The sequence below is a fragment of the Rhinopithecus bieti genome, unplaced genomic scaffold, assembly GCF_001698545.2.
Source record: "Rhinopithecus bieti isolate Rb0 unplaced genomic scaffold, ASM169854v2 scaffold_13112, whole genome shotgun sequence".
Classification (NCBI taxonomy): Eukaryota; Metazoa; Chordata; class Mammalia; order Primates; family Cercopithecidae; genus Rhinopithecus; species Rhinopithecus bieti.
In genome coordinates this window covers 1,564,457-1,592,231 of record NW_016807891.1, presented here as the reverse complement: position 1 = coordinate 1,592,231, position 27,775 = coordinate 1,564,457, and the positions used below count along the sequence as shown (strand labels likewise).

The following is a 27,775-nucleotide window of genomic DNA, read 5'->3' as shown; positions in this document are numbered from 1 at the left end:
TCAAAACCTTAGTTCTTTGGTGATGTGGTTTTCAGACTGTTGCAAGGCACCTGGGGACACTCCAGGATATTATAAATTTCAAGGGAAATACAAAGATGCTCAGCAAACTACTCTTGAAATAGTTCATCATTTCAACATTAGATCATGCAGCATTCCTTTGTTCACATCATGTCTTTGCAAAGCTGGGTTTCTGTTGTTGCTGTGAGCAAAAACCAGTATGATGCAGATATTAAGATGCAGTGGGAGAAGTAGGTGGCAGTCTTGAATCAGAATCCGTGTTCTGTAAAGTTATGCAACACTCAGCAGGCACATTGGCCACTGATACATCATTAGTATTTCACCATGATTATCTAAGAATGAAATAAAAAGATTATATTTTATTTTCATATATGGTGGTGCTAGTGGTTTTTTGCATCAAGTGCTAAGTTGTTTGGGCATAATACTTAAGTTGCTTTGACCTCACTAAGTAATAAACAAAACTCCTAGGAATTTCCTTTCGTCTAGTAACATGATAAAAAGAATTAATGAGTATTATGAACCAGGAAAACTCAGGAACTTCTGCATTAGTGGTTTTATTTTTGCAATTAGCTTTATAATAATGTCAGAAGAAGTATAATAATGTCAGAAGAAGTTTATCACCAGTCTTCCTTCAATCACAAGTATTTGTATGTTCTCATATAGAAAACTAACTAATGATGATCCCAATGGCAGAAACTTCATAGCCATCACCCTGAGAACCTAGTGGCTGCAATTAAAATCTCACTTCTCCAGCTCATGAGAAGCCTGCCTTGCATCATCTAAATTGTTTGTTTGCTTTGTTGAGTTCTGTTGTTGGCTTGTTTTATTGCATTTATTCTAATGACATTTATTTCTTTAGGGGAAGAGTACAAAATTTAATTGATTAAAAATAAATGCCAGCAAATGTTTTGCAGAATGACTAAAGGGTATTTAATGAATATCGCATCTTGGTGCACATTGAACCATCATGGGTAGTATATGGAATTTCTGCAAAAGAGCTACCAGCCCCAAATGTCTAAGGCTTGTCCATTTTGACATTCCAGTGGATTCTCTGGTGATGTATATGTAAAAATGTCTTTAAAACTTAGTGTCATATTGTGATGGACTGAATTGTGTTCCCTCAAAATTCTTATGCTGAAGGCTAACCACCTCAGAATGTGATTGTATTTAAACATAGGGCCTTTGAAGAGGTGGTTAAGGTAAAATGAGATCTTTAGGGTGGGCCCTAATGCAATCTGACTGGTGTCTCTATTAGAAGAGGAGACTGGGACACACAGAGACACCAGGGTTGTGTGCTCACAGAGAAGAGACCCTGTGAGGTCACTGAATTTTTGTCCTCTCTGAAACTCATGTTGAAGTTTAATTGCCATTGTAACACTATTAGGAAGTAGAACTTTTACGAAGTGATTAGGTCACGAGGGCTCTGACCTCATGGGTGGGATTAACACCGTTATAAAAGGGAGTTAATCCCATTTTTTCCACTTGATCTTTTGTGTTCTGCCATGGGAGACCAAGCATTCCTCCCCTACAGAGGCTGCTGTGCTCAACGCTCCTTCCTGGAATTAGAACTGCCAACCCTGCCGTCACCTTGATATTGGACTTTACAGCTTCCAGAACTGTGAGCTGATAAATTTCTGTTTTGTATAAGTTACCCAGTCTGTGGTCTACTGTTATAGCAGCATAAAATAGGCCAAGTCACAGCAAGAAGGCAAGCGTCTGCAAGCCAAGGAGAGAGGCCTCGATCAAACCTAAGTACACCTTGGTCTTGGACTGTAGCCTTCAGAACTGTGAGGAAATAAATGTCTGCTGTTTACGCCACCCAGTCTATGGCATTTTATTAGTAGTAGTAGTAGTTGTTGTTGTTGTTGTAGTCGTAGCATACTATTGCACATATTTAGCAAAGCCCACTCCTTTTGATTGTGGTCTTTGAATGCTATTGTCTGGGAAAAACAGCTGCAGTCTTGTCCATTTGGGAAAACATGAAATGTCACTTGGTGTTTGGGGCAAAAATAATACATGTTCTCTGACAGAAATTTACAAGAAGTCAGAGTATGGTGCCAGTGGGTTTAAAAATTTGTCTTTTCCTTCTTACAGGACATGGTTTACAGAAAAACATACGCCAGGAGAGGAAGGAAGGTGGTTGGGGTAACCCCAAGAGTACACTCTGGGGAGAGTGCTTCTGAGTACCTTTCAGTCTTTGATTCTATCAAGGGAGGCAGCTGCCAGGCATGCCCTTTCCTAATGAGTGTGATTAATGAAGCAACCAAAGTTTTGTGTGCAATAGAAACGTTTTTGTTCTCCTCTTCCCAAATGGTTTCAGTGATGCATCCTTTTATAATTACACTATGACTTTATGCAGCATATTTTGGTCAGACCAAAAAGGACATTCCAATTCAAAGTAGGCCTTGTGAATCACAGCACTCACTATTTTTCTCCTTTATTTGGAGTCCATGACTGTTTCGCAGCCTTTTGCAGCCTGGCATTTCCTTACGGATGTGCTTACTGATATCATGTTTAAATCTCCAGGTGAGATTGGCCATGGCATCCTGTGTTGTTATTCCTATACCTCTGTGCAATCTCGTCTCTCCATTGTCCTGTTACATTTGATGTCAATGTTTAGACCCATATCCTTTCATCAGGTGTTTTCTGATTCAGTCATAATCAGCGGGGCAGTCTGCACTTTTTTTGTGTAATTCCAAATTGACCTTCTATTGTGTAGATTACGAATGCAACTATAGGTAGGTCACAATGCCAGTTGCAAATGTGATAGCAATGCAACCTCCCCCTTGTACCCACAAAAGGCATTTTATCCCTTCTGTGTGCTTTGTTAATAGAAGGGGAATATGCCACATGTTCACCCTAAAATGGAGTATTATTTTTTCCTAAACTAAGCTGCATAAGTCAGAGTCTCTAATAGCCTTGGTCATGCTTTTAAATACACCTAAATACCTGTCAGCTTTCAAATTTTTAAATGAGTGGGTGTGGACCACATGTGTCACCTATTAAGTGGTGGTGAATGAAGAGAATTAGAAATGGTGTTTAAATGAAGCAAAACTTCATTGATTCAGATTAATTAGAGAGATGATCTGTCTAAATTAATGAAAAGTCTGAATTAGAGTGTGTTAAAGTTTCTTTTTTAAGCATTTAAGTCCACTGAAATCACCAGAACCAGGCAAAGTGTATATTGTTTGATGCGGATCCTTAGGAGAGCTGATTTAAGACTAGTAAAATTGTTGTTTTAATTGGTGTATAATTTCATGTTTCTAAGTTTTTGAAAGGCATTGAGATGTAGCATTTAAAAATGTGTCCTCCTATTGTGTCATTACTTTGGGAGACAGGGTTTGGGAAGATACAGAGACTGGCATTTTTAATAAGCCTCTTGGAAGATCCAGGACCATTCAGGAATTTGGGTTTCTGAAATAAGCAGGTCAAACGTCTTTGGAATAAGTAACATTCATTCAACTATCTGAACTCAAAAAGACCAAAGAGATAATGATTTCTATAGGTCTCAGTGGCGATGTAAAGTTTAGGTAATCATTGATTTGTTGCCTGACTAAATGTAAGATGCAGTTATCCAAACATCAGACTGGGTCAGGAGACAGTGTTTCGGCTCTCTGGACAGAGACTAATAATGCTCACAAACATGCTTTGTAGTGTATAGGTGCTCTCGGAATTGGGCTTGAAGCTATGTTGAGACAGAAGGTAGTAGGGAGAAGATCTGGTAGTGTTGCTTTGCAGCAACGGTGTGCAGAATAGGTCAAGGATGAAAAGGAAACATCTGCCCTATTTTGGATGCAAGCAAAGTGGAATAGGGATTTCAGTGATAGTGATTCCTGTGATTCCCTCTGCTTTAACTTATCATAAAGGACTAAGAAATCTCCTGTGGAGAAATGTAAAGCTCCATGTAACTCTTCAAAGATATTCCATCATAGAAATTGATGACGGTGTTGCTTTTCCTTTTCCATTTTATCTTTGTAACTTCCTCATACAGCTCATTTGTTTCATCTTCTCTTTTCCCATAGTGGAGAGGAGCTAAACCCTGAAGCTAAGATTGTTCTGTGTGCTTGAAGTCAAAGAGAGAAAGGACAGAAGAGTATAACAGGGTGACAGTACCCTCCTCTGCAGAAAATAGGGGAGCCATAAATCTTCATGGCTTGTGTTGTTTTCTTCTGTGGAGCCCTGAGTATTGGAAACTCCATGTTATTCCCTTTTCTCTGGTTCTAAACTATAAATGAGTGAAACTTCTCCCCATCATTTTCAAGTTTGCAGTCACTGAACTGAGAAGTACAGGTCTGGATTTCTGCATGGTTAATTCAGCTTTCTCTTCTCGGAGGGAAACTGTGTTCTCAAGGAATTAATTTGTGGGAGGAACTTTCTATCATGATCTGAGGATCTTCTAGGCTCATCTCTTCCAGTTGACTTTTAATGAGTTGCTGGAGCAGTTCCGAGATGAGCAAAGAGCCCTCCAAGCTGCCACACTCTATTTTTGTCCAGTTATTGGCCAGACATGAGCCCTATCAACTTATAAGTCCCTTTAGCCTTTCACTCCCAATATATCTGGAAAAATACCATGATGTCTGCTATTCCAAAAGACTTAATAGCAGCAGATGTGGTATAAAAAGAATAAAGAAAATAATAATCATGACCAACAGTACTATCTATTTTGTAATGGAAACTCCCATAGGAAATCAAATTGCAATGGACTCCCCATTTTTGGTTCTAGTCTTTTAGCCCAAAGCCCTAATAACATCCACTGTTGAGACTGTTGGTGTTTCAATTTTCTTTATACCTTTCTGTCTGACTCCACTCCTCCTCATTTGGAGGGACTTCAAATGAGAAGATCCTAGCACATGACCTAAGGATCGTTGGATGTCATTAACCAAAGCACAGTGTTCCTGATTGTCACTAAATGACTGATAAACAGCAGAAACCCTGAGGCCACTGCACATAGCAAATTTAATTCTTAGAGGGCTGTGAGAAATGCTAAGGAGATGGGATTGGGATTCTCTGCAGCCATGTCTGAGAGATCAGTTAAGGAGAACCGTACCTGATCATTTTCTCCCCCAGGCAAGAGCGTTGCTTTCTGTAAGCCAAATTGGATGCTTATGATATGTGGTGAGCTTACTGAATATTCATTCTTAGCTCTCTTCATCATGTTCTTGTCTTCCCTTTTATTTTCCTTTGACTTATAATTGGAATTTTTGCATATTTATGATCTGCTTTAAGCTGATGACCTGTGTCAAATGCTATAACTTTTCTCCTTTGACATTGTGCAGTTAGTTCATAGAAAACAAAACAAAACAAAAAAAAACTGTCATTAAGTGATGGCATTTCTCACATTACCAGGAGCCTGGCTTTGCCCTCAGTCTGCAGGGTGCTGCCTGGTGTCTGCGTGGGCCATTTTAGTTTGCCACCCCAACATGAGGTTAAGAATTAGAATAGTAAGCTCTTTAAAATGCATAGTACATCAGAGCCACAAGGAGGAATCTGAGTGGTCACCCAACTCATGTGATAATTTCTCAAATGCTTAAAGACAATGACCTGATACCCTTAAATGTTTTCTTCCCAGGTGAAATAGTCCTCAGGTGGGTCACACTTGTGACTCATAACCTGGGTGAGAGCAGCCTGACCCTCCCTTCACTCTCCTCTCAACAGGCACAGATGTATGAGCTGAACCAGTGAAGGCTCCATGGGCATATGGTCTCCAAGAACTTAACATAACTTTAAATGATGAAAGCACTTTGCAGCATAAATACAAATGCTTTGTAAAGAAAAAAATCAGTTTCTTACAGAATAGCATGTCTCTTTAGAAATTCCTCAGAAATGCCTTCCCCATGCCCTAGAGGGGGTTGCGTGTGCGGTGGAGAAATTTGGCCGTATGCATATGAACTGGGGCTGTGTAGAATATACAGGGACAATCTGGAGAGCCTCTCCCAGCCTGGGGGCAGCCCTCAGGTCACTTAATTTTTTAGACCTTTTGTTGCCTGGTCTATAAGACGAAATAATAAAACAAGTCCATTCTCCTGATTGCATTGCTCTCTGTACTCTTAAGGGTAAAAAGATATAAGGTATATTTAGAAGGGCTATGGTGGTCATTATGAAAGGAGCAAAATAATAATAATAATTTGCTAGTAAACACCACGCTTCCGAGAAGTACAGGATTCATTAATTTGCATCCTCTGAGAAAGTGTTGACAAATCACCCCACATTTACATCAAGAGAAGATGGGGAGCAGTGCGGACAGCAACCTTCTGTGAGGATGTGTGGGCATGGTTCCACTTACACAGATTCCAGACCCCGCACATGCTCGATTTCAAGACCTGGTTTTAATCTTCAGGGTAAACCTTGACTGCTGTTATTACCTTAAATAATTTATTTCCTTCTAAGAGATCTCTGGAGGCCAAGTTCCTCTCCTGTTTTCTGACAGATGTGAAAGTAGCTAAATGAAGCAAGAAGATAAAAGGAGAACATCAAGATGGTATGATGTTATAAAACAAACTCAACATTGTGAAAATAGGATTGTCAGAGGTTCTGCTTAACAGTCTTCTGGAAAATAAAATGCTTTGATATTATTTTTGAAAAGAAAATTGTAACCTAATCACTTCCTTGCAGCCCTAGGTCTTGTATAAAGTCATTCCATGCATGCATCATTTTAAAAGAAAAATTATTTAGGACATCAATTGTATTTGTAAATGTGTGTCATTATCAAAATGCCAAGGTCAATTCAATTAACCTTAGAATATAGGGATGAAACCGGGTATCAGGAACAGGCTTATAATTCGATAAGTTTTCCATCAGGAAAGACATATCATATTCTATTTGACATTAAAGCCCTATGTTGTTTATTGCTTAAAAGTTTTCCTTTGAGTATATAAACTAAAAATCAGTAAATGCATTCTTTCCCATTCTCTGTAGATAGGAGGGGTTCAAATTACATTTGTTGGAAGCAATGCAGCATCCAGAATGAATTACTCCAAGAAGGTTTTTCCTTACCTGCCGTGGCAGTACAAATGTGCCAGTTGAATGTGGCAGTTGGAGAGCATTGGCTGGAAGACAGGCAGCAAGTAGTGCAAAACCTTATTGCTCTCCAGGGCCCCCCCCCTTGCTTGGAATGGGCTTCTGTTGTCAAATGTTTGGAAACCTCTCAATGGACAAGAAACATTTGCCTGGTCAGCTACACTGGCTCTGTGCACAGGGCCAGGCAGCAGGGTGGAGAGCACCCTGAATTCAGTCTACTGCCACAGAGGAGGGGACTACTCTATACAGGCTGCCTCAATGTAGGGGAAGAAAAGCCTGTGGCAATAAAGGAAAGAGCTGTGACACTCAAGGCCAACTGCTCTGTTGCAACAAGGGCCTCCAAGAGAAGAGAATTCAGAGGAAATAAGTGGGGAGTGGGATTCTAGGAAAACAGGATAAGACAGTACTCACATTCCACAGGGTAGAGACTCGCATTGGAGCCTCAGTGTTGGTATCAAAGTGCCCCGTTTCTATGCCCTGCAGAGGAAGCCCAGGGACAGATGATGGCTTCATTCAGTTCTGTTGCTTCCACTTGGTTTTTATTGTGGAGGAATTTACTCCCTAAAATGTTGACAGGTTTGCTTCGAAGGCATTTTCCGAGGAGGAAGAGAAAAAGCTCTCATGAATAATCACTGAGTTATTTTTATTATTATTTCAGCTACACCTAATACGGAAGGAGTTAGTATTTTCTAATTCTGAGCAGCATGGTTTGTGTTGGCTTCTCTCATTTCCTGCATTCTTTGGTGTACTGTTCTTCAAAGCGTATCCAGCAATGACAAGGTCTGAAGAACTTATAGCAAAGCAGATGGTCATTTTGCAGAAGCAGAGTATGGCAAGACTTAACTGACAATGCACCATTGGACATGGTGCTGAAATCGACTCCTATTCAACTAGTGGAGGGTCCCCTCAAATCGGAAGCCAGGAAGGTCATCCAGACTTTCCACATGCTCCAGGATTGACATTCTCAGAAGAGGTGATGTGTCAAAGTATGGCCTTGGGAAGGAAGAGAGCCCTGTGATGCTAGAAAATGTGTAGAAGTAACACTGAAGACAGCCACATTGTTCTGAAGCGCTGGGCTGCTGCACCCGCTTACACACAGACTGTGAGCACATATGCCTTCCACACAGAGCACGTGCGTTACCTGCATATCACATGCACACACATCACCCAAGCATGCATTTCACACACAGATTACACACAAGTTACATGCATGTATCCACACCACATGCATATACCACACACAGATCACACACACAGAGGAATTCCCAGTAAAGATTTTAATTATCCATACTAATGGGGAGGAGATAAAATATAGATGCATAACTGGACATTATGGGGGTTAGCTGTGAGAATATGGGTGAGCTTTAGGATCTCCCTGGCCCCAAATCTGTGTGAAATGAGTGAGTTACATGAAACATCATTGAAGGCCCCTTCTAATGTGCATGATTCTGGACCCGACTTCTATTGTGCTTCTGCATTTATTCACAGAGAACCTCATCACATCATTCTTCCAATTCTAACTCTGTCCTTTTTTTCCTCCTGTATCCCAAACATTTATTTTCTAGGACTTGAGGAGGCTACTAATTAATATTACTGTTTTCCTCCTGGGTTCAGAACCCTTTGAGAGACAGACAAAGGCATTGGGTAGATGGAGAATAAAATGTCACCTTATTACTCTTACACCTATTTGGAGAGTGCAGTTAGGAATAAATGATCTTGCTGATTATCCCCTGAGTTTACCCATCTTTCCCTACAGCCATCTTCCCTCAAATCGAGGTCTTTCTCAGCACAGAGGCAAGTGGCCCACTAGGTCCACTGCTTGGCTGAGAATGCAAAACATGAAGATGACCACCCACTTTAGGGAGGAAGACCCTGCTTATGGGGGAGGATGGGCTAAGATGCAGAGCGTTCATATCCTTTTCCCAAGCCCTCCAGTTAGACCGATTCCTCCTGCTCTCCTTGGCAGAAGTGACGCCCCTACAGAGAGGGAGGACAGCTATGATTCTCTGTTCAGTCCTGTCACAGGGAACTTTGAAGATTTAGGAATAAATTTCCCATGATGAGTTCCAACCACTCCTGCTCACCACGTTGGATGGTTAATGTGATAAACTGGTCTGTGTTATGGGGAGATTCTTAGGGAGGAGCATAGGATATTTGGAACTGATGCTGCTGAGTGGTTATTAAAGCCACTAGTGACCTGTCTCGGTGAGAATACAAGTCATATGGAAATGGAGGGTAGGTTGGATTTTAACCAGATATGTCTATCCACTCACAGATAGGTCTGTAGGTCTTGCCCGGGACACACAAGAGCCTGCTCCATGTGAATAGTGGGCTAACTAAAAAGACCATTGTCATACACCGTTGATGAGAATGTAAGTGGAATATTTCCTGAGAGCAATTTTGCAATATGTATCAAGAATTTGAAAATACTTATGACTTTTCAGTAATTATGTCTGAGGAAATGATCAAATATGAAGCCAAAGCTTTATACACGAGGTTGACCACTATAGCATAATGCAAATGCACAGAATATTAATAAGTATTAAACAATATGGACACATCTAAAGGACAATCCAGTAACAGAACTGAGTATTATCTAAGCATTTAAAATCTTGTTTCTACAGAACTTATATGATCTAAAAAATATCTTATTAAATGTTAAAGCAAAGGACAAAAACTACATTCAGAATGAACTGAAGCTTTTTGGAACGAGATAGAGATCTTGACAAAGTAGAGTATGCCACCAATTTTGAGAATACAGAGGAAAACGGAGTAGGTAGACAAGGCCATATGGACAGCAGAGTGTTCTGCTTGGGCAGGACAATTACAGATTATTTTAGTTTTCTTTATATCTTTGTTTTCTCCCAAATTGTATGAACATGAATTGTTTTTATCATCAAAAGAATAATGAGTTTTATGTTTTGAAAGACTACCATATTTCTACATAAACAAAAGATAATGGGTGAATGTCAGTTATCCAGGCTCAGCAAGTACAGTTTTGGTGTGAGGGCAGTTTGTATTAGTCACCTAGTATCGCAATAATGCTGCAAAACAACCATGAAATCTCAGAGGTACACAATAATAGACTGCAGGTTGACTAGGACAGCTCTGCTGCATGTGTCTCTCATCCTGGGACTGGTGGGCTACCGGGAAGTGTTCTTTTCCTAATGAGATGCAAGAGAGTGACTTGAAAAACAAAAGGTCTCCTAATCCTGGGCTGGATCTGGCTCATGGTTATTTCTGTCCACATTGCATTAGCCAAAGCAAAGCAGATCTCATGACTGAGCCCAAAGTCAAGGGAGGGACTACAAAGTCATCTACCAAAGGGCATGGATCCAAAACAAGGGCAGAACTCTTCTGGAGACTGATGTTTTCTGTTAAGCAAATAAAAATGTTACTTTGGAAGCAGAAGTAAAATTAACTTCCCGCAGTTATCTCTCTGAAGACAGTTGCTAATGTGCACTTTGTTTTGATTATATTCATAAGTAAGAAACAGTCACCCTATTGAGCAGCTCTTTCTGTCTCTTTAGATCCTGGCCAATGTGATCATTTTCATCTGTGGGAACCTGGCGGGAGCCTACCATAAGCACCTCATGGAACTTGCTCTTCAGCAAACATATCAGGACACCTGTAATTGCATCAAGTCCCGGATCAAGTTGGAATTTGAAAAACGTCAACAGGTAATGCATGTTTCATCTTACATCCACATTACTTTAGGCATTATCAAAATGATGCTGTTACTATTAATGTTGAGTGTGGTTCATTCATTCATGAGCTTCAGAAAAACCAGAGAAGAAACCCTGGGCTCTGCACCTGGGAAGTGTCTTAGTCTGCTTAGTGCTGCTATAAAGGAATACCTGAGGTTGAGTAATTTATCAAGAAAAGAGGTTTATTTGTCTCATAGTTCTGCAGGCTGCACAAGAAACGTGTGCCATATCTACTTCTGATGAGTGCCTTTCACTGCCTCCACTCATCATGGATAATGGGTAATGTGCAGGGATCGCTTGGCGAGAGAGGAAGCAAGAGAGAGGCAGGGAAGGAGGGGCAGTGCCAGGCTCTTTTGAACAACCAACTCTCATGGGAACAATAGAATGAGAACTCACTCAAGCTCGCTTCCTAGGGAGGGCATTTATCTGTCCATGAAGGATCCACCCCCAAGACACAAACACCTCCCACCAGGCCTCACCTCCAACACCAGGGATCAAATTTCAGCATGAGATTTGGAGGGGACAAACATCTAAACTGTAACAGAGAGTTATGCTCAAAAGAGCAAAGATGGCATTTTCCCCATGCAGCCTTCAGACCCAGGGACCCAGGATCACCCACAGCCAGATACACCAACCGTCATCAGCAAGTGGCTGGGGAAGTCAAATAAGAACAGTTCGTGAAGAAACTCACTTCTGGTTAGTGTTTGTGACAAGCGTTTGCACCAGCAGAAGTACGAGCCCCCACCCCCCACCCCCGCCCGCTGCACTGTGCCATCGCAGCACTTCCTACAGCTCCTGTTGCCCACATAGGATAAAATGTTGGAGTCTTCCTCAGGGAGGTGATTGAAGAGTCTGGGGCAGAGCCAGGTGTCATTGTCAGGGGCATCCTAGGTTGATTGCTGTGGGTGGCACAAATGCACATCAGGGAAATGTATAGACTGCAAGGAAGCATTACAGAAAACAAGCAATGGAGACAATAGGAGATGTGCGGGGACAAAGATATCACCAAGCATGGCGGAAAGCAGGCACAACAGATGTGCATGGAGAGTAAGCCATAGAGGGGCCCTGGATTTGTTGTGCTTCACTCCGGGTGATGGCAGATCAGCTGTGTGTTCCTGGGTTTGTGTATTTCTCACTGGGAACCCAGTCTGTAAAGCTAATAATTAGCATGGCTGGCTATAAACCCTCTACTCCCCCTCCCTGTGGGCCTTCATCATATTACCTATGCTCTTAGCAGTGTTTGGCATATCATGGATTCTTAATTATTGTTTGTTACGTTGTATTGAGTTAGTTCACCCTATAAAATTTCATCGAAGTGTATTGTGGTGGGAGCAAAAAATATATCCTTTAAATTTTGGCACTAGTCCTTTGTCTGTGTGTGGATTGCTGAATGGTAATCACATTCTTTTTTGAAAACAGGGATCCAGGATATTAGTTCATTCATTCAACAAATATTTAGTGAACACCAAGGCTGTGGCAGGCATGGCTCTAGGCACTGGGATATAACTGTAAACGCTGCCTTCGCATTGGTATGATTGGCAAATATTATGGTTTGTTTTTAAAAAATACGTTTTGTCTTACCACTTATATAGCAAAGGTATTCAGGAACCGATGTTTTGTTTGTTTCTTTGTTCTAGATGTGTCTCAAATTCTGAATTCAAAATTAAGAGACACAGACAGTTATTAACTTGGGACTATTATCCAGTTTATCCTATATACCTATTTTCAGTAATGTTTTACATCTGGGTTCTAGAAAATTCCACAGTTTCGACAAGTAGCACTTAGCATTTGTGGGTGGTCCTGCTGTAGCGCATGCTACAGTTCAAATGTTTTGGGAGAGGTGGTTTCCTTTCTCAAGCAGTACAGACTGGAGCAAGTTGGGCCCGACAGACATGTCTAACCTTTTTTTTCTATCAGTTCTGTAATCTCCTTCAAAATAGCACCAAAGCTACAGAGAACAGAAATTCCAAGTAGACGGATTACATAACCTAATATTTTTAGGAACAGCCTTGATAAAAGCAGTGTCAGGTCACTGACCCCACCTGCACATCATATTTCTCTGAAGAGACCTGAGCGGCCAAAAGCACATGGCGTCCCTTGCCACAGTGACCTGAGGGTTAGAGGAGCCACATTGACCTTGTGGGGCTCAAGAACTAGACCATGATGGGAGACATTAGAAAGACATGCATCTACTAGTTTCAGAAAAGAAGCCAGTGATTCTTTTAAAAATAAAGAAAGTGAGAAGGGACACTTTAAAGAAATAAGAACTGAAATTAAATATGTTTAATAGAATACAACTTTCCATCACAGGAGCATTTTGTCACAAGCGTTGAAAGTCCATTTCCAGAGTCTACTCCTAGAATGCAGTACCTTTCTGGTTAGGGCTTCAGAGAATATGTGTCTACGATGAGATGTGTTTGCACTTTTCTCAGACCAGCATGTAATTAAATGGGAGGAAGAGATTATCTTGGTTTAAAAAAAAAAAGCCATCAGTAAGATATAATCTGAGAGATTTAAGAAAGCAAAAAAACTGGCCAGTGGCAAGCTGTGTGACCTTCATAGAAGGGAGAGGCCTCGGAGACACTGAGACCCAGTAGGGCCACCGATCAAATTCAGATTTGGGTTCCACATGTCACTTCCTGCTCGCCCTGCACCACAAGCCACCTTTCGCTTCATCCACAGTCACTGTGGCAAACAGTAATTAATGTCCTTCAGAGTTCTTCATTCAGGAAGGATAAGTGTTGGTCAGCCAGAAAACAGTTTCAGTCATTGTTTAGATACGTAAATAGCATCCATTTTAATGTACACGTTAGCAGCTGTGTCAGGGAGAGCTGGTGCTCCCAGAGGTTAAGAGGCGGCCACCTTGGGAGTTCCTTGGCCTCGTTTCACAGCCCCACTCTCTGCTGTCCTTCCTCCTTGGAGAGGATGCAGTGGTGGGTGAGCCCGGGAAGCTGTCCCTCTTCACCCAGGATGGAAGTGTGCGGGGGGCGGGGGGACTATTGAAACTATTGGGACCTGTCTAATGATTCTGAAATCTTTTCAAAATTGCAAAACCCCATGCTTTCTTTTCTTCAAATTTTGTGACATTTTTCAGATGCAAGTGAGATGAATTTCTAAAGATCAGAGCCCATGCTTGAATAAAGTGGCTTTTGTACTATAAGATTTTGAGGGAAGAAGGAATGAAAAATGTTGCTAGAGATTTTCTCAGAGTTGTGTTCTTGCCTTAAAAGTGTTCTCATTATGAACAATAAAAATCATGACTTCTTACAAGGTAGGGAAAAGAATGCATTGCACTGGAATTGAGGCCACCTTTAGAAACCGAAGGTATTCACCTGTCTCGAGTTTTGACTTTTGTCTTAAGTTTCATATCCTGCAGTAAAATCCACGGCTGTTTCCTGAACACCGTGTAGTGTGGCAGATGGCTCTTATCAGACCTGAGAAAACATATTTCAGTGAGTGTTGCTCTCTGGGGTATGTAATAGGCTCTCAGGAATTAATGAGAGCTGGATTCACAGCAAAACAAAAGCACTGTTTGCTAACTGCCTAGGCAGTTGAAATAAATGCTGTTTCCGTAGGAGTAAAAGCCAGGTTTGCTATTTCATAGAGGGAGAATAAACCCTCTTTGATTTATATATTGTATTTATTTTAAAGTAATTTAACAAATTTTTTTTGTGATTTACTTAATCTGAACCATCCTGCGGATCAAATATGACAGAACATTCCTTTTGGTAAAAAATGCTGGTCAAGTGAGGCACAGAGACCCCATGCTATACCTGGATTCTGCAGCTCTCTGTGGGGGTTAGTGAACCAGTAGTCTTTCTGGCTGTCCTTGGATGCAAAATTGTTTTCCTCTTTGCAGAATTTAGTGGAACAAGAAAGTGATCCTTGGGTGGTCATGGTTGGGTAGATAATGACAAACTTACCTGTTTTTAATCCTAATGTGATAGCAGGTATTATAGTGACTTTATTGAATGCATTTTATGGCTCATTTATTTTGCAAGGTGAAGACTTTTTGAAGTTTTTCTAGATTTGGGCTGCTAAAATTTAGAAAAGCAAACAGAAGCAAGTAGTATTTCTTTAAGTTTTTATATCCCGGGTAGTTTATGTGGTACTTTATGTGTACTGTTGTATCAGAGTCCTATTGCTGCTATAATAAATTTCCACAAATTTGATGGCTTAAAACAGAACAGATTTTTTATCTTACAGTTTCAGAGGTTATAAGTCTAAAATCAGTCTCACTGAGCTAAAGTCAAAATATTAGCAGGGCTGTTTTTTTCTGGAGATTTTGAAGGGAGAATTCATTTCCTGGCATTTTCAAGCTTCTGAAGGCTGCTTGCATTCTTTGGCTCCCAGATCCTAGCCCCTTTTCCATATGTAAAGTCATCAGGATAGAATCTTTCAATTGCTTTCTCTCTTCTCTCTCTCTCTCCTTCGTGGTTTTTTTTTTTTTTTGAGACATTGTCTGGCTCTGTCACCCAGACTGGAGTGTAGTGTCATGATCTCGGCTCACTGCAACCTCTGCCCCCTGGGGCCCAAGAGATCCTCCCACCTCAGTCTCCCAAGTAGGAGGGACTACAGGTATCCACCACCACACCTGGCTAACTTCTGTTATTTTTTGTATTTTGTGTTTGTTTCACCATGTTGCCCAGGCTGGTCTTGAACTCCTGAGCTCAAGCAATCTGCCCACCTTGGCCTCCCAAAGTGCTGAGATTACAGGCATGAGCCACTGAGCCGGGCCTGTCTCTGACTTTTGATTCTGCTGTTGCATCTTCTTCCCTTTCTCTGACTCCAACCCTCCTGCTTTACTCTTATGGCTTCTATAATTACACTGGACTAACCAGGCTAATCCAAGATAACCTCCCCATTTCAAGATCTTTAATTTAATCACATCCACAAAATTCCTGGTTTGCCAGGAAACCTAACATAGTCCCAGATTCCAAGGATTAAGACGAAGATACTTTTGTGGGACCATTGGTCGGCCTGCCACTCTCTGTCTTCTTTATTCCTACAGCAACTCTAGGACCTAAGTCCCTTTTCCCATTTAAACCGAATAAAGAAACTGTTCACATTACTTGGCCCAGATCACTCAGTGAGTAAGTGTAACTTCCAGGGCCCTGCTGTCTTTCATGTTGGTTTTGCATGGGTTTTCTGGTCTGATCTCTGGGAATGTTAACTGGAGATTTTCCAGGACATGAAGGACTCTTTGATGGAAGTCCTACAAAGAGTAGGCACAACTTTGAGCAACTTTAAGCATCCAACATTGTATCCTGCTAAGAAGCCAACCAGTAGCTGTTCTTCCATTGAATTCTCGTGCACTAACAGGAAGCAACAGAAATCAGCTGCCACCCTGCTCCCTCCATGACCATGCCAAGGCATGGGGAGAGTTGGATACCAGTGATGCCATCCCCAAAGATCCCTCCAGGATCAGCTTTCTTTTTCTTGGAGGCAAGGAGATTGAACAGAGGACTCTGCAGCTTTGTCTGCTTGGACATGTGGTGGTGAGTTATTCAAAACAGTCTTTTACCAACCCCATCTCTGCATGTTCAGTTTACTTTTCACCAATGACATAGACCTTAGGAGGACTCATCAATGACAAGACTAATTGTTTCACCCAATTGTCTTCGCCTGAGTTGGTACGTGGACTTGAGTTGAGGCGTCTCAACAGTTATGTACCTTTTCATAAAGCCAAGCTGAACATAAGTAATGTGAGAGGAATTCAAGCCAGTGAGACTTTCTCACTGCAGTTGCTGAAGAATTAAAGCAGCACATTTTATTATAAATGTCATCCCTGAGCTTTGAGGTGCAGGGCTGGGGGACATGCCCAACAGAGAGAGCCTAACAGGAGAAACACACATCGTGTGGTAGGTACAGTTTGGCTCAGATACAAAGGCCTTTCCTGGGTTCTGGCATCTCAGACCATTAATTAAACTCTCCCACATCCCCCGCTTATGTTTTTGAGATCTCCACTTTTCATCTTTTATTAAATCATTAGTTGTGTCATTTTTTCTTTGGTATCTCTTCCTTAATAAAGAGGCCATAACTTACATCCATCTTGGTCACCACATTTTTTTCATTTTATTAAATGATTAGTATATGCTTTTCTCTTTGGCATCTCTCCCCCAGTGCAGAAGGCATAGCTTAAGCCAGTGTTGGTTATTGCTTTTTTCTCAACTCTCATTAGTGAAAGATTAAATGATGTGGAAGATGACACATACACTTTACTTGAAAATTGAAAAAAAAAAAAAAAGAAGAGCTGAGATGTCATAAAAGGTTCTCATCACAGTGTTTGCTATTCCAATTCATCAGAATGAACTTCAAGAAATATTTTCACAGTTTGCACCACATTGTATTATATTGGTTACTTAAATTCTCATGAAGCTCAGATGTTATTCCTCATTGAGAAATTCCAGCACAAGATGTTTCAGAATGCTACAATTTTGCCATGATGTCTATGGGTGCTTTTAAATGAGAAATGAAAATTAACCCCAGAAAAATGTCAATAATCCTTAAATCAAGTCTGCAGTATTTTCTGAGAAGTCCTTTAGTTAGAAGGGTTGAGATCACCACATATTTGCGAAGATTGCAGTGAAGGTTGTGCTATGACTGTGCACTCAACCTCCTTTAAGGAGAAATCAATAGTTACAGATCCAGGATCCAGGGGGAGGATGAAGGAACTCTCAGGAATCANATTCTCTATTTCTGCAGCTATAAAATTAGGCCAATGACCTTAGCCCTCCTTATTGTCTCAGGAAAGCCCTGGGTGAGGATGCCACTGAGCCCGCCTGAAGCCAGGAGCTGGTCTGCAGAAACTGCTGGGCCTCTTTCTACTCTGATGTTTACTTGGCCTGGAGGCCCAGTGTGATGAAACCCGGCCCTGTTGCCGAGCACCTTAGGAGGCCTCCCTCCAGGGTCCCTCTGTGCTCAGACAGTGGCCCTTTGTGGAGTGGAGGAGCAGACTGAAAGCAGAGCTGCTGGAAACCCTTTCCTCCCCCCTGCCTCAAGCAACCTCCTCCGGCAGCCACGGACCATCCTGTGCCTGGGTGGCCTCTGCTTTAAGTCTGCGGCTGGCGGGGTAAGATAGGGTCTCTAGGCAGTCTGCTAGGCTGGAAGGGTGAGGAGGGGTCCTGGCAGGATGGCCAGCTGAAACACAGCATCCCTTAACTCAATACAGACCGCTTATAATAGGGCTTTCCAAAGAGGAGACTGGCCCCTTACAGGCAAGACTGACATTTCACCATCCCCTGACACTACCAAATAAGCCCCTAAGATTGAGGCTAGAACTGATGTGGTTTGTCCCTTCTGTCCCTACTTCACTGGCCCCTATACTCACTAGGCAGGGATTGGGAATCCTTAGACGTAATCCCAAACCTGGTGGAGTAGTAGTTTAGTAAGTGGGGAGGAACTAGGGACAAGAGGAAATAAGGTTTAAGAGTGTTATATAGGCTAGGCACGGAAGCTCACACTTGTAATCCCAGCACTTTGGGAGGCTGAGGCGAGCGGATCACTTGAGGTCAGGAGTTTGAGACCAGCCTGGCCAACATGGTAAAACTCCATTTCTACTAAAAATACAAAAATTAGCTGGGCATGGTGGTGGGCACCTGTAATCCCAGCTACTCTACTCGGGAGTCTGCGGCAGGAGGATTGCTTGAACCTGGGAGGCAGAGGTTGCGGTGAGCCAAGATCACACCACTGCACTCCAGCCTGGTAACAGAGCAAGACTCCATCTCAAAAAAAAAAAAAAAAAAAAGACGTTTTGCTTTAAAGGAAAAAAATAAAAAAGAACTATAGCAATTAATGCAATTAATCAAGCAGAGATTCTTTTAATGATTAAATATATGCAGGTGTCTATTTACATCATGGCAGTAGAAAAGCCAAATGATAAAATTAAACTCTCTAGAAGTTTCATCTGTGTAAGAAACTTGAACAAGACCTCCTGCTCATGTCCCCAGTGAAGAAGCAACTCACCTGTCTTGCTGAAGAAACACCTGGAAACAGTTATATTACTCCAGAGTATGACAAGCATATTTTTGTCGATAATACGCAAGAAGCCCCCAAACCCAGAAGTCATGTACTAAGGAAAGCACCTGATTTTGATGTTTCTGAGGGCCCTCGAATTTTCAGTATTTCCTGGGGACTGTCTATTTTTAATACTCTGTGATAGGGTACTTTAATGCTGGCAAAAATATTTGATAGGCAATGGATAATCTAGCAAAAAGATTCAAGGAAGTTTGACATCATTTGATAGCAGTAAAATAAAGCCAATAAAAATAAATTCTAAAATCAGCCCTTTTGTTTCATTAAACATTCTTGTGATATCTGCCACATGTAGAAACAAAACTCGAGTCTTCTGCGATTGCCGCCATATTTTTCTTCCTGCAAATGTAATCACAGGTAGGTCACTATGCCTTTTAATGGGGGGAAAGGCATTTTGAACTTCCTTTCATGGGGCTGACTTCAAAAATGTTAAAGTTACTGATCATGCATATTTAATAGTATATTACCATGAGCACAGTTGCAGATATAAATATACCTCCTACGGCACGAGTGATGTGTTTACTGAACCAAGGTATCCATTTATATCTGTACCAAATTGAAGGTTAGGACTCATGAACTTTAGGGTTTTGTTAATTGCGTATGTGTCTTCAAATGGTATTATGTTTGGAGATTTTACTTTTAGGGTTATCTGAGTGCTGTTAAGATTTTAAGAAATTTTATCCCAGAAATTCTGTAGAAGGTTCCTTTAATGTATTTACGTATAATGGGACATTTAATATTTGTGTGTTACTGGATGTGAAAATTCCTCCTCAAGACTAACATTGTCATAAAAGTGGACGATATGATGCACTCAGAATGCAATGCAAGAGGCATGTGAGACAATGACACTCACATAAACCCATTCATACCCTTTTCAAATTGCATAGTATTTTCACATATATTCCTCTGTTAAATACAGGATTATGCAAGATACAGAAAAGCCCTCTTCTCCTATTTATCAAATTTACAGTTTTTTTGGCTTGTTAGGATTTGGCGATTTCCCCAGGTTGGGGAATGCAGAGGTAGCCAAGACTAAAGGTCCCTGTTCTCTTTGTGCTTAAATTCTAATAGCAGGGGACAGACTGTAACTTATCAAACCCGTAATTTCATGAGAAGATATAACAAGATAATGTGACAAAGTATGGTGACTGGAGAAGACCAAGAGGCCTGTTGGAGGGACCAGGCAGGGAGGCTTCTCTGGGGATATGATATCTAGGTTGAAATACAAATTTCTGAAGGTCTCAGACCTAGGAGGGCCTGAGGAAAAGTGTTCCTAGCAAAAGGAGTAGGAACTACCAAGGTCTTGAGACAGGAGCCAGGTGGCCTGTTTGAGAAACATAGCGGCCAGTGGAACAGTTGGGGAGAGAGAGGCAGGAGCCAGACTACACGCTGGGCCTTGCAAGGTGGGTCAAGGACTTGGAATGTTATACTGAGTGGGAAGTCACTGAAGGGTTTTGAGTAAGATAGCAACGTAAACTGATTACCATTCTTAGAGGATCCTTCTGGCTCCTAGTAGAGGATGGGTTGGAGAAGGGATGAGTGTCAGTAGGGTGACTCTTTGGAAGCCATGGCATACTATGGCAGCAGTACAGGCTGGAGACAGGAATAACTTTGGTGAGAGTAGACAGATTTAGGACATATAATTTAAAATTGATTTAGTGTGGGTTACTTTTGGATTAGATGCTGAGTGAAATGAAAATAAAATAATGAAGAGAGCTTTCTGGGTTTTGAACTTGAGCCACGGGATGATGGTTGGTGTGACATCTAACATTTCAACATCTTTGGTCACGTTATTTATTGGGAGGTAAGGTAGAGTAGAAATCCAGAGTTGAGTTTTGAACAGCTGATTTCGAGATGCCAAGCCAGCAGCTGTAAATAAGATCTGGAGTTAAAGATGTGAACTTGAAAGTCATCAGCATATAGTTGCTATTTCAAGCTACAGGACCAGATGACATGCCCCAAGGAGAGAGTGGGATTAGGAAAGACAAAAAGGGTCCAGGACCAAACCTCAAAGCACACGAACATTTGAGCAGGAATAGAGGAAGACGAAGAGGCCCAAGTCACTGAGAAAAATCAGCCAGATATATAGATGATTTGTTTTTTCCTAATTTGGTCTTGAGTTCCCTCTCATGATAGTGGCTGTAAAGTCTAGCCCTGCCCTGATGGGGATACTGGGGATGTGGTCATGGGTGTTCCCCATGCGCCTTTCATGGGATCCTTCTTTGATGTCACAGATGGCCTGATACCTAAGTGTCTTGCCTGTGGCCAGGTGTCCCTCTCACGGGAAGCTTGTTTATCCTGGCACATGCCCTTGCGGCTCTCATCTGACCTGTGTCAAGTTTATTCCTACCAAGACAGCCACTCTCCCAGAGAGGCCTGACTATTAACAAGTTAGGATGGGGTAGAAGAGGCAACTCATCAGAACCCATGAAATGACAGAAGCAGTTTATTGTTACAGATCTGGATAAGAGAGGGCGCAGCACCATTTGCAGGGCCAGCAAAAAGCAGGGAGGCATCCAGGACACACAGGGTCAACCAGCAGGTGCAGAACAAGAGAGAGGGAGCTGTGGGCCAAAGCCTTTACTGGGGTTCAGGACATTATGCAATCGGGTTTCTAATTGGTGGGTTTAGAACAACCAGGCACATGCCCTATGGGGTCATGCTGTGACTGAGAGAAGGTCAGCATGGGTGGAATACCTGTGCAGTCTATGCAGGGTATGGGGATTAATAGGGTGTATCCAGCTGTCCCATGGGGAGGTGGTTACCAGGAGGCAGTGTACAAGGCAGATGTCTTGATTGACCACCTTGAGAAACTGCAAGGAGGTGGGGGGAATGGAAACTGTGTCAAACATGATTAGGCTTTTCTAAATTTAAATTTAAATTTAAATTAGACCAATCTAAATTTAAAATTGATGCCAAAGCAACAAAAAATTGTAAGGATTCACTACAACAGAGGAAAAGCCAGAGAGAATGGTTCAATAGAAACCAAGAGAAGAAGGTATAAGTGGGATAATGGTCAACATAGTCACATGCTGAAGACTCATAGTGAGAAGAGGATAAAGGAGTGACCGCTGGTCTTGAACAAATGGTGGTCAACAGTGGCCTGGACAATACGTTTGGGGCCAGGTGTGGTGGCTCAGACCTATAATCCCAGCACTTTGGGAGGCCGAGGTGGGCGGATCACCTGAGGTCAGGAGTTCAAGACCAGCCTGGCCAAAATGGCGAAACCCTGTCTCTACTAGAAATACAAAAATTAGCCGGATATGGTGGTGAGCGCTTGTAATCTCAGCTACTTGAGAGGCTGAGACAGAAGAATCACTTGAGCCCAGGAGGCGGAGGTTGCAGTGAGCCGAGATCACAACACTACACTAGAGCCTGGGTGACAGAGTGAGACTCTGTCTCAAAAAAAAAAAAAAGAAGAAGAAGAAGAAGAAAAGCAACTAAGTTTGCTGCATTACATTTACTAAATAATCACAGCTGTAGTCCATTGTATATGTAGCTAATCTTCTGGTAATAGCTACTAAAAAGGTTTTAATCCAAATAGAAACAAAGGAAAAGTTATTTTAAAAGAGGCAAATAACCTGGAAAGCATGAAAAGGAGTAAAATGTCAACAAAATTTTAGGTAACATGAAAAGAATACATTAAGACAGAAATTCAAGCCTCTACTAAGTTTAACTGTGTTTTAGAAGCATATTAAAGTAAAAATATGAAATTAAATGTTAAAAGTAAACCAACTGATCCTCTAGGCAAAAGAACCAGCACATATCAGTGTGTGTCACGTTATAACCATATTCCAGGAAAGAACTGCTATCCAGAGCTTGAGAATTTCAAGGTTGGACAGTTTAACTACAAGCACAATCCTCATTATAAAATGGAGAAAGCAAAAGGCTAGGAGCTTCTCCTCCAGATAAACATCAGTCAGCAGCCAGTGGAATTATTAGAGCTGAAATGCAAAAATAAAAAAGCCTCGGGTGGCAGCTCCAGCCATCATGGGTTAAACGTGAGAAAGCAGCAACAGATATCCTGAGCCTTTCTCACTGCTGTGCTGTGGACACCTGGTGATTGAGCAGATTCAAGGTGACAGGAGGTTAGCAAATCGTGTTTGGCCTCCAGATGGAATTTTCTTTGTTATCATACGTTTTTGTGCGTGTGGTCCTATTTTCAATACCTTTCTGGCTCCTCATGAGGCAGATTATCTGGGAAATTAACACTTTATTTTCTAAACCAGTAGCATAGAATAAAAACACAAATATTTTATCATTGACTGTAGAATGAGTTCAGACTCATCTGATAGAATTTGAGGCTCAGCAGGCCACGCCTATGACCTCTGCCCTGAAGGAAATGACCATCCCTTGGACAAAGTTTACTTAGTAGTATGGACTCGGCCATTCTAGTGTGTTTCTGTTCCTCCAGGGCAGGAACCAATGATTGGAGGAAGAAAAGTGCATTTGAAAGAAACAAAACACACTCCCAGCATCAGGTCAATGTGTGCAAGTGCCTTGCAGGAGTCTTAGCACAGGCTCTTCCTGTGACTTGGCTGGCCCAGGCATCACTGGAATGTGGCAGCCGTTTCAGCAGCCACCTGAGAGTTTGATCCCAGATGAAGTGACTCAGAGATTCATTTCCTAGGGTCATCATCTTCCTAGCCAGCCTGTTTAGAGCTCATTTCTGCCATCCTGAAACTAGACTCTGAAATCTTTGGCGGTGATATGGTTTGCCTCTGTGGCCCCATCCAAATCTCATCTTGTAGCTCCCATAATTCCCACGTGTTGTGGGAGTGTCTAGGTGGGAGATCATTGAATCGTGGGAGTGGGTCTTTCCCATGCTGCTCTCATAATAGTGAATAAACCTCACGAGACCTGATGGTTTTAAAAACAAGAGTTTCCCTCCACTTGCTGCCATCCATGTAAGATGTGACTTGCTCCTCCTTGCTTTCCACCATGATTGTGAGGCTTCCCCAGCCACGTGGAACTGTAAGTTCATTAAACCTCTTTCTTTTGTGAATTGTGAACTAGGTATGTGTTTATGAGCTGTGTGAAAATGGACTAATACAGGTGGCAATGGCTACTATTTCATTATTTTTCTTTAGAGTATTAGAACCTACTACAGTGCCCTGCATGGAGTAAGTGAGAACATATGCTCTCCAAACACCAACTGACAAAACACAGAAATATGTTCTGCACTGACTTGCTCTTTCTCTCTGCTCTCTCTCTCTCTCTCTCTGAGCAACCTTCATAATATGTATTAATCCATACATATAATTACTTAGAGAAATATGGGCCTGGGAGGAAGAACAAAGCATTGTAAATCTCTTCTCTTTATCCTTGCTTGGTGTTTGAAGTTTCAAAATGACCAAGAGTCCACTGCACAGCAGTGAGAAAGGATCAGGAGACCTGTTGCTGCTTTCTCATGTTTAACCCAAGGAGATGGCTACAGCTGCCACCTGTGGCTTTTTTATTTTGTAATCATTACTTATTAATAGTCCTAAAACCATGTCTTCCAGTACTTTGTACTCCTCATGGTTTGTAACAATCCTTGGACTCCTGAGTTATTCTTACACCCTTTAGAGTCTCCATTCATAAATCTCTCCCTCTATGTTTTCTAAATTCTATGCAGGTTAAATGCAATCTTTGCACACCCATACCTCGTGACTGCTCTGGATGAGCTCAGGTATTATTGCATACATCTTCCTATTCATTACGAGGCTCACTTATATCATCATTCACAAAAGTAATACTTGGTCATCTTGAAACTTCAAACACCAAGCCAGGATAAACAGCAGAGATTTACAATGCTTCATTCTCCCTCCCAGGCCTGTATTCCTCTAGTTTTAGTGTAATTTTGGCTGACATATTTCTATGAACTTGAGTTATTTTAGCCTTATTGTTATAGAAGTGATTAGTCTCCGTCCAGTAGGGAGTGTAGACATGGATTTTTTCTGTGTTATGAAAGATGCAATTTTTATGTCAAAGATAAAACACAGGCTCGACATCATCCCAGCCTGTTAAATTAATCCAGATCTGAGGAAGAACAAGCATTTAAACTAGTCTTTATTAAAACACTTGACTGAGGGATGCAATTGTGGTGACCGTTTGCAGGGTAATGAATCTTTAAAACAGTGTTAGATTTTGACATTGATAAGTACAGTAGTTAACATAATTATTATTCCAGATCTCCGCTGGTGAATTTTATTAACGAGTCAAGGAAAAAAATGTTTAGAGGAATATTTACGAGTGGGTATTGCAAGGTCAGTACCAAAAGGCAAATGTCAAACCACAGAATCTACCCCTTAAAGAGACAGATAGATCATGATCAAAATCTGGGCTCAGAAGTCATAACACTTTTATGAGTGGGCCTCTTGAAAAGATATGAGTGGAATTGTGAATGCTTTATTGAAAAACAGAAGAAAATTTTTCCATTATAGAGCAATGTACTTCATCAACTGACAGAAATGAACATAAAATGTGACAAATTCTATATTACAGAGAATTGACAGATCTCTCAAAGTTGCCGATGAATAATGGGAAAATTTTAAAATATCTTTAAATAAAGTTTGCTTTTGGTATGTTTTCATGAAAAATGGTAACTTTGTTTCTCATGTAAATTAGCATTTATGACTACTGTCTTCTGCCTTTGGTAACATTATTTTTTTTCATTTAATTGGGAAATGAACGATATAAGAGGGAAGCCTAGAGCAGGTCAAATCAAGAGTATTATTATGCAGAAAAATAGAAATATACCAATTTTATGGTATTTCATGGGTGTTGCCTCTATGCAATGACTAGTTTATTTCATATCTTGCTATCTTTCTTTACCCTTGAAACAGGATAATGGGCTAGACTGTCATCTAAGACTAAAGAAATAACAGCTAATTTGATTATCCAGCTGTGAATGGATTTGGAAAATTTGCTTTTCTGATGCCTCAAAGAAAGTTTTGTGCGGCCTGGTGCGGTGGCTCAAGCCTGTAATCCCAGCACTTTGGGAGGCCGAGACAGGCGGATCACGAGGTCAGGAGATCGAGACCATCCTGGCTAATACGGCGAAACCCCGTCTCTACTAAAAAATAAAAAAACTAGCCGGGCGATGAGGCGGGCGCCTGTAGTCCCAGCTACTCGGGAGGCTGAGACAGGAGAATGGCGGGAACCCGGGAGGCGGAGCTTGCAGTGAGCTGAGATCCGGCCACTGCACTCCAGCCTGGGCGACAGAGCAAGACTCCGTCTCAAAAAAAAAAAAAAAAAAGAAAGTTTTGTGCTTGCTCGCTGTTCCGCCTTTCATCATTGGAGCACTCTTTGAGTAGAGAGATAAGAAATTTGAAAAGCTGATCTTACCCTGTCTGTCTTCCCTGTCACTCTATGTGTTTCAAGGCAGGAGATTATAAGAACTATGAGACCTGGTTCTGATGCTCTTCAGTCACAAGCCCTCTTTCAAAGATGTGAGTAGGGACCAGACACTCTACAATGCCTGCAGTCCTTTATAGCTGCTGAGGTGGGGCATTCAGCACCTGACAAAATGTAGATAGTTTTGTAGATTACATGGTAGCCAGACTGTCCATTACATTTGCCCCAAGATTCACAGATTCTACAAATCTCTATCTATATTGATTGTACTAAAACTAGAGTTGTAAAAAATGCAGATCAAAAACACAGAGATTCCCAAGCACCTCAAACTTAAATAACAAAGATGATTGTGGTAAAAGATGTGAAGCTGTTTTTTCTCTTATTTATGAGTTATTATTCTGTGCTTTGTTATATTATGATATCTCCTTTGTCAGATATTAATGTTTTAAAACATTTTAGGCCAAATGGAACTGTCTCTTATTAAGGAGTTTGTCTCTATGTCCTTGTCCCAGTAACTTCACAGTTGTAATTGCTGTATTTGTAATTGCTATAAGTGCTGTATTGCAGTACTTCCTCTATCTTGCAAGATTACCACTGCTTGATACTTGATATATGTATATAAAACTTGATATATATATACACATGTATATCTTGATAACAAGATATACATATAAATACATAACACATACATATATGTGTGTATATATATGCATACATATATATATATGTATATCTCTTGCAAGATTACCATGAATATATCTTGCAAGATTATCATCAACGATATATGTGTATCATTTTGACTTTTATTTTAGATTCAGGGGGTGATAGGTTTGGGGTATGACTGATCCCATTACCCGGGTCCTGAGCATAGTGCCCAAGAGTTTTTCATCTCTTGACCCTCTGCCTCTCTCCATCCTCCTGCCTCTAGTAGTCCCAGTGTCTATTGTTCCCATCTTTATGTCCATGAGTACCCAATGTTTAGCTCCTACTTATAAGTGAAAACATGTGGTATTTGGTTTTCTGTGTTCTGTGTTAATTTGCTTAGGATTATAACCTCTAGCTGCATCCATGGTGCTGGAAAGGACATGATTTTATTCTTTTTTTACGGCTGCATAGTATCCCATAGTGTACATGTACCACATTTTCTTTAATCAATCCACCACTGATGGGCACCTAGGTAGATTCCACATCTTTGTGACTGTGAATAGTGCTGCAATGAACATATGAGTACATGTGTCTTTTTGGTAGAATGATTTATTTTCTTCTAGATATATACCCAGTAATGGGATTGCCAGGTGGAATGGTAGTTCTGTTTTAAATTCTTTGAGAAATTTCCACATGGCCTTCCACAGTGGCTGAACTAATTTACATTTCCACCAACAGTATAAACATTCCCTTTCCTCCACAGCCTCACCAGTATGTGTGGTTCTTTGACTTTTTAATACTAGTTATTCTGACTGGTGTGAAATGGTATCTCATTGTGGTTTAAGTTTACATTTCTAATGATTAGGCATATTGAGCATTTTAAAAATATGTTTGTTGGTGGTTTGTAAGTCTTCTTTTGCAAAGTATCTGTTTATATCTTTTTCCCATTTTTAGTGGGATTATTTGTTTTTTGTTTGTTAAATTGTTTAAATTTCTTTCTTTTTTTTTTTTTTTTT

General features: G+C 41.1%; 1 protein-coding gene across 2 annotated transcripts in view; it reads left to right on the top strand.

Annotated features, from left to right (window-relative positions):
• ADCY2 (adenylate cyclase 2) overlaps positions 1-27,775 on the top strand; it is a 437,129-nt gene that overhangs the window by 220,175 nt on the left and 189,179 nt on the right. For both annotated transcript variants that reach the window (XM_017884065.1, XM_017884064.1), the window contains exon 4: positions 10,566-10,715. In XM_017884065.1, the coding sequence (XP_017739554.1) occupies positions 10,566-10,715 (150 nt within the window). The remainder of the gene's footprint in view (positions 1-10,565; positions 10,716-27,775) is intronic.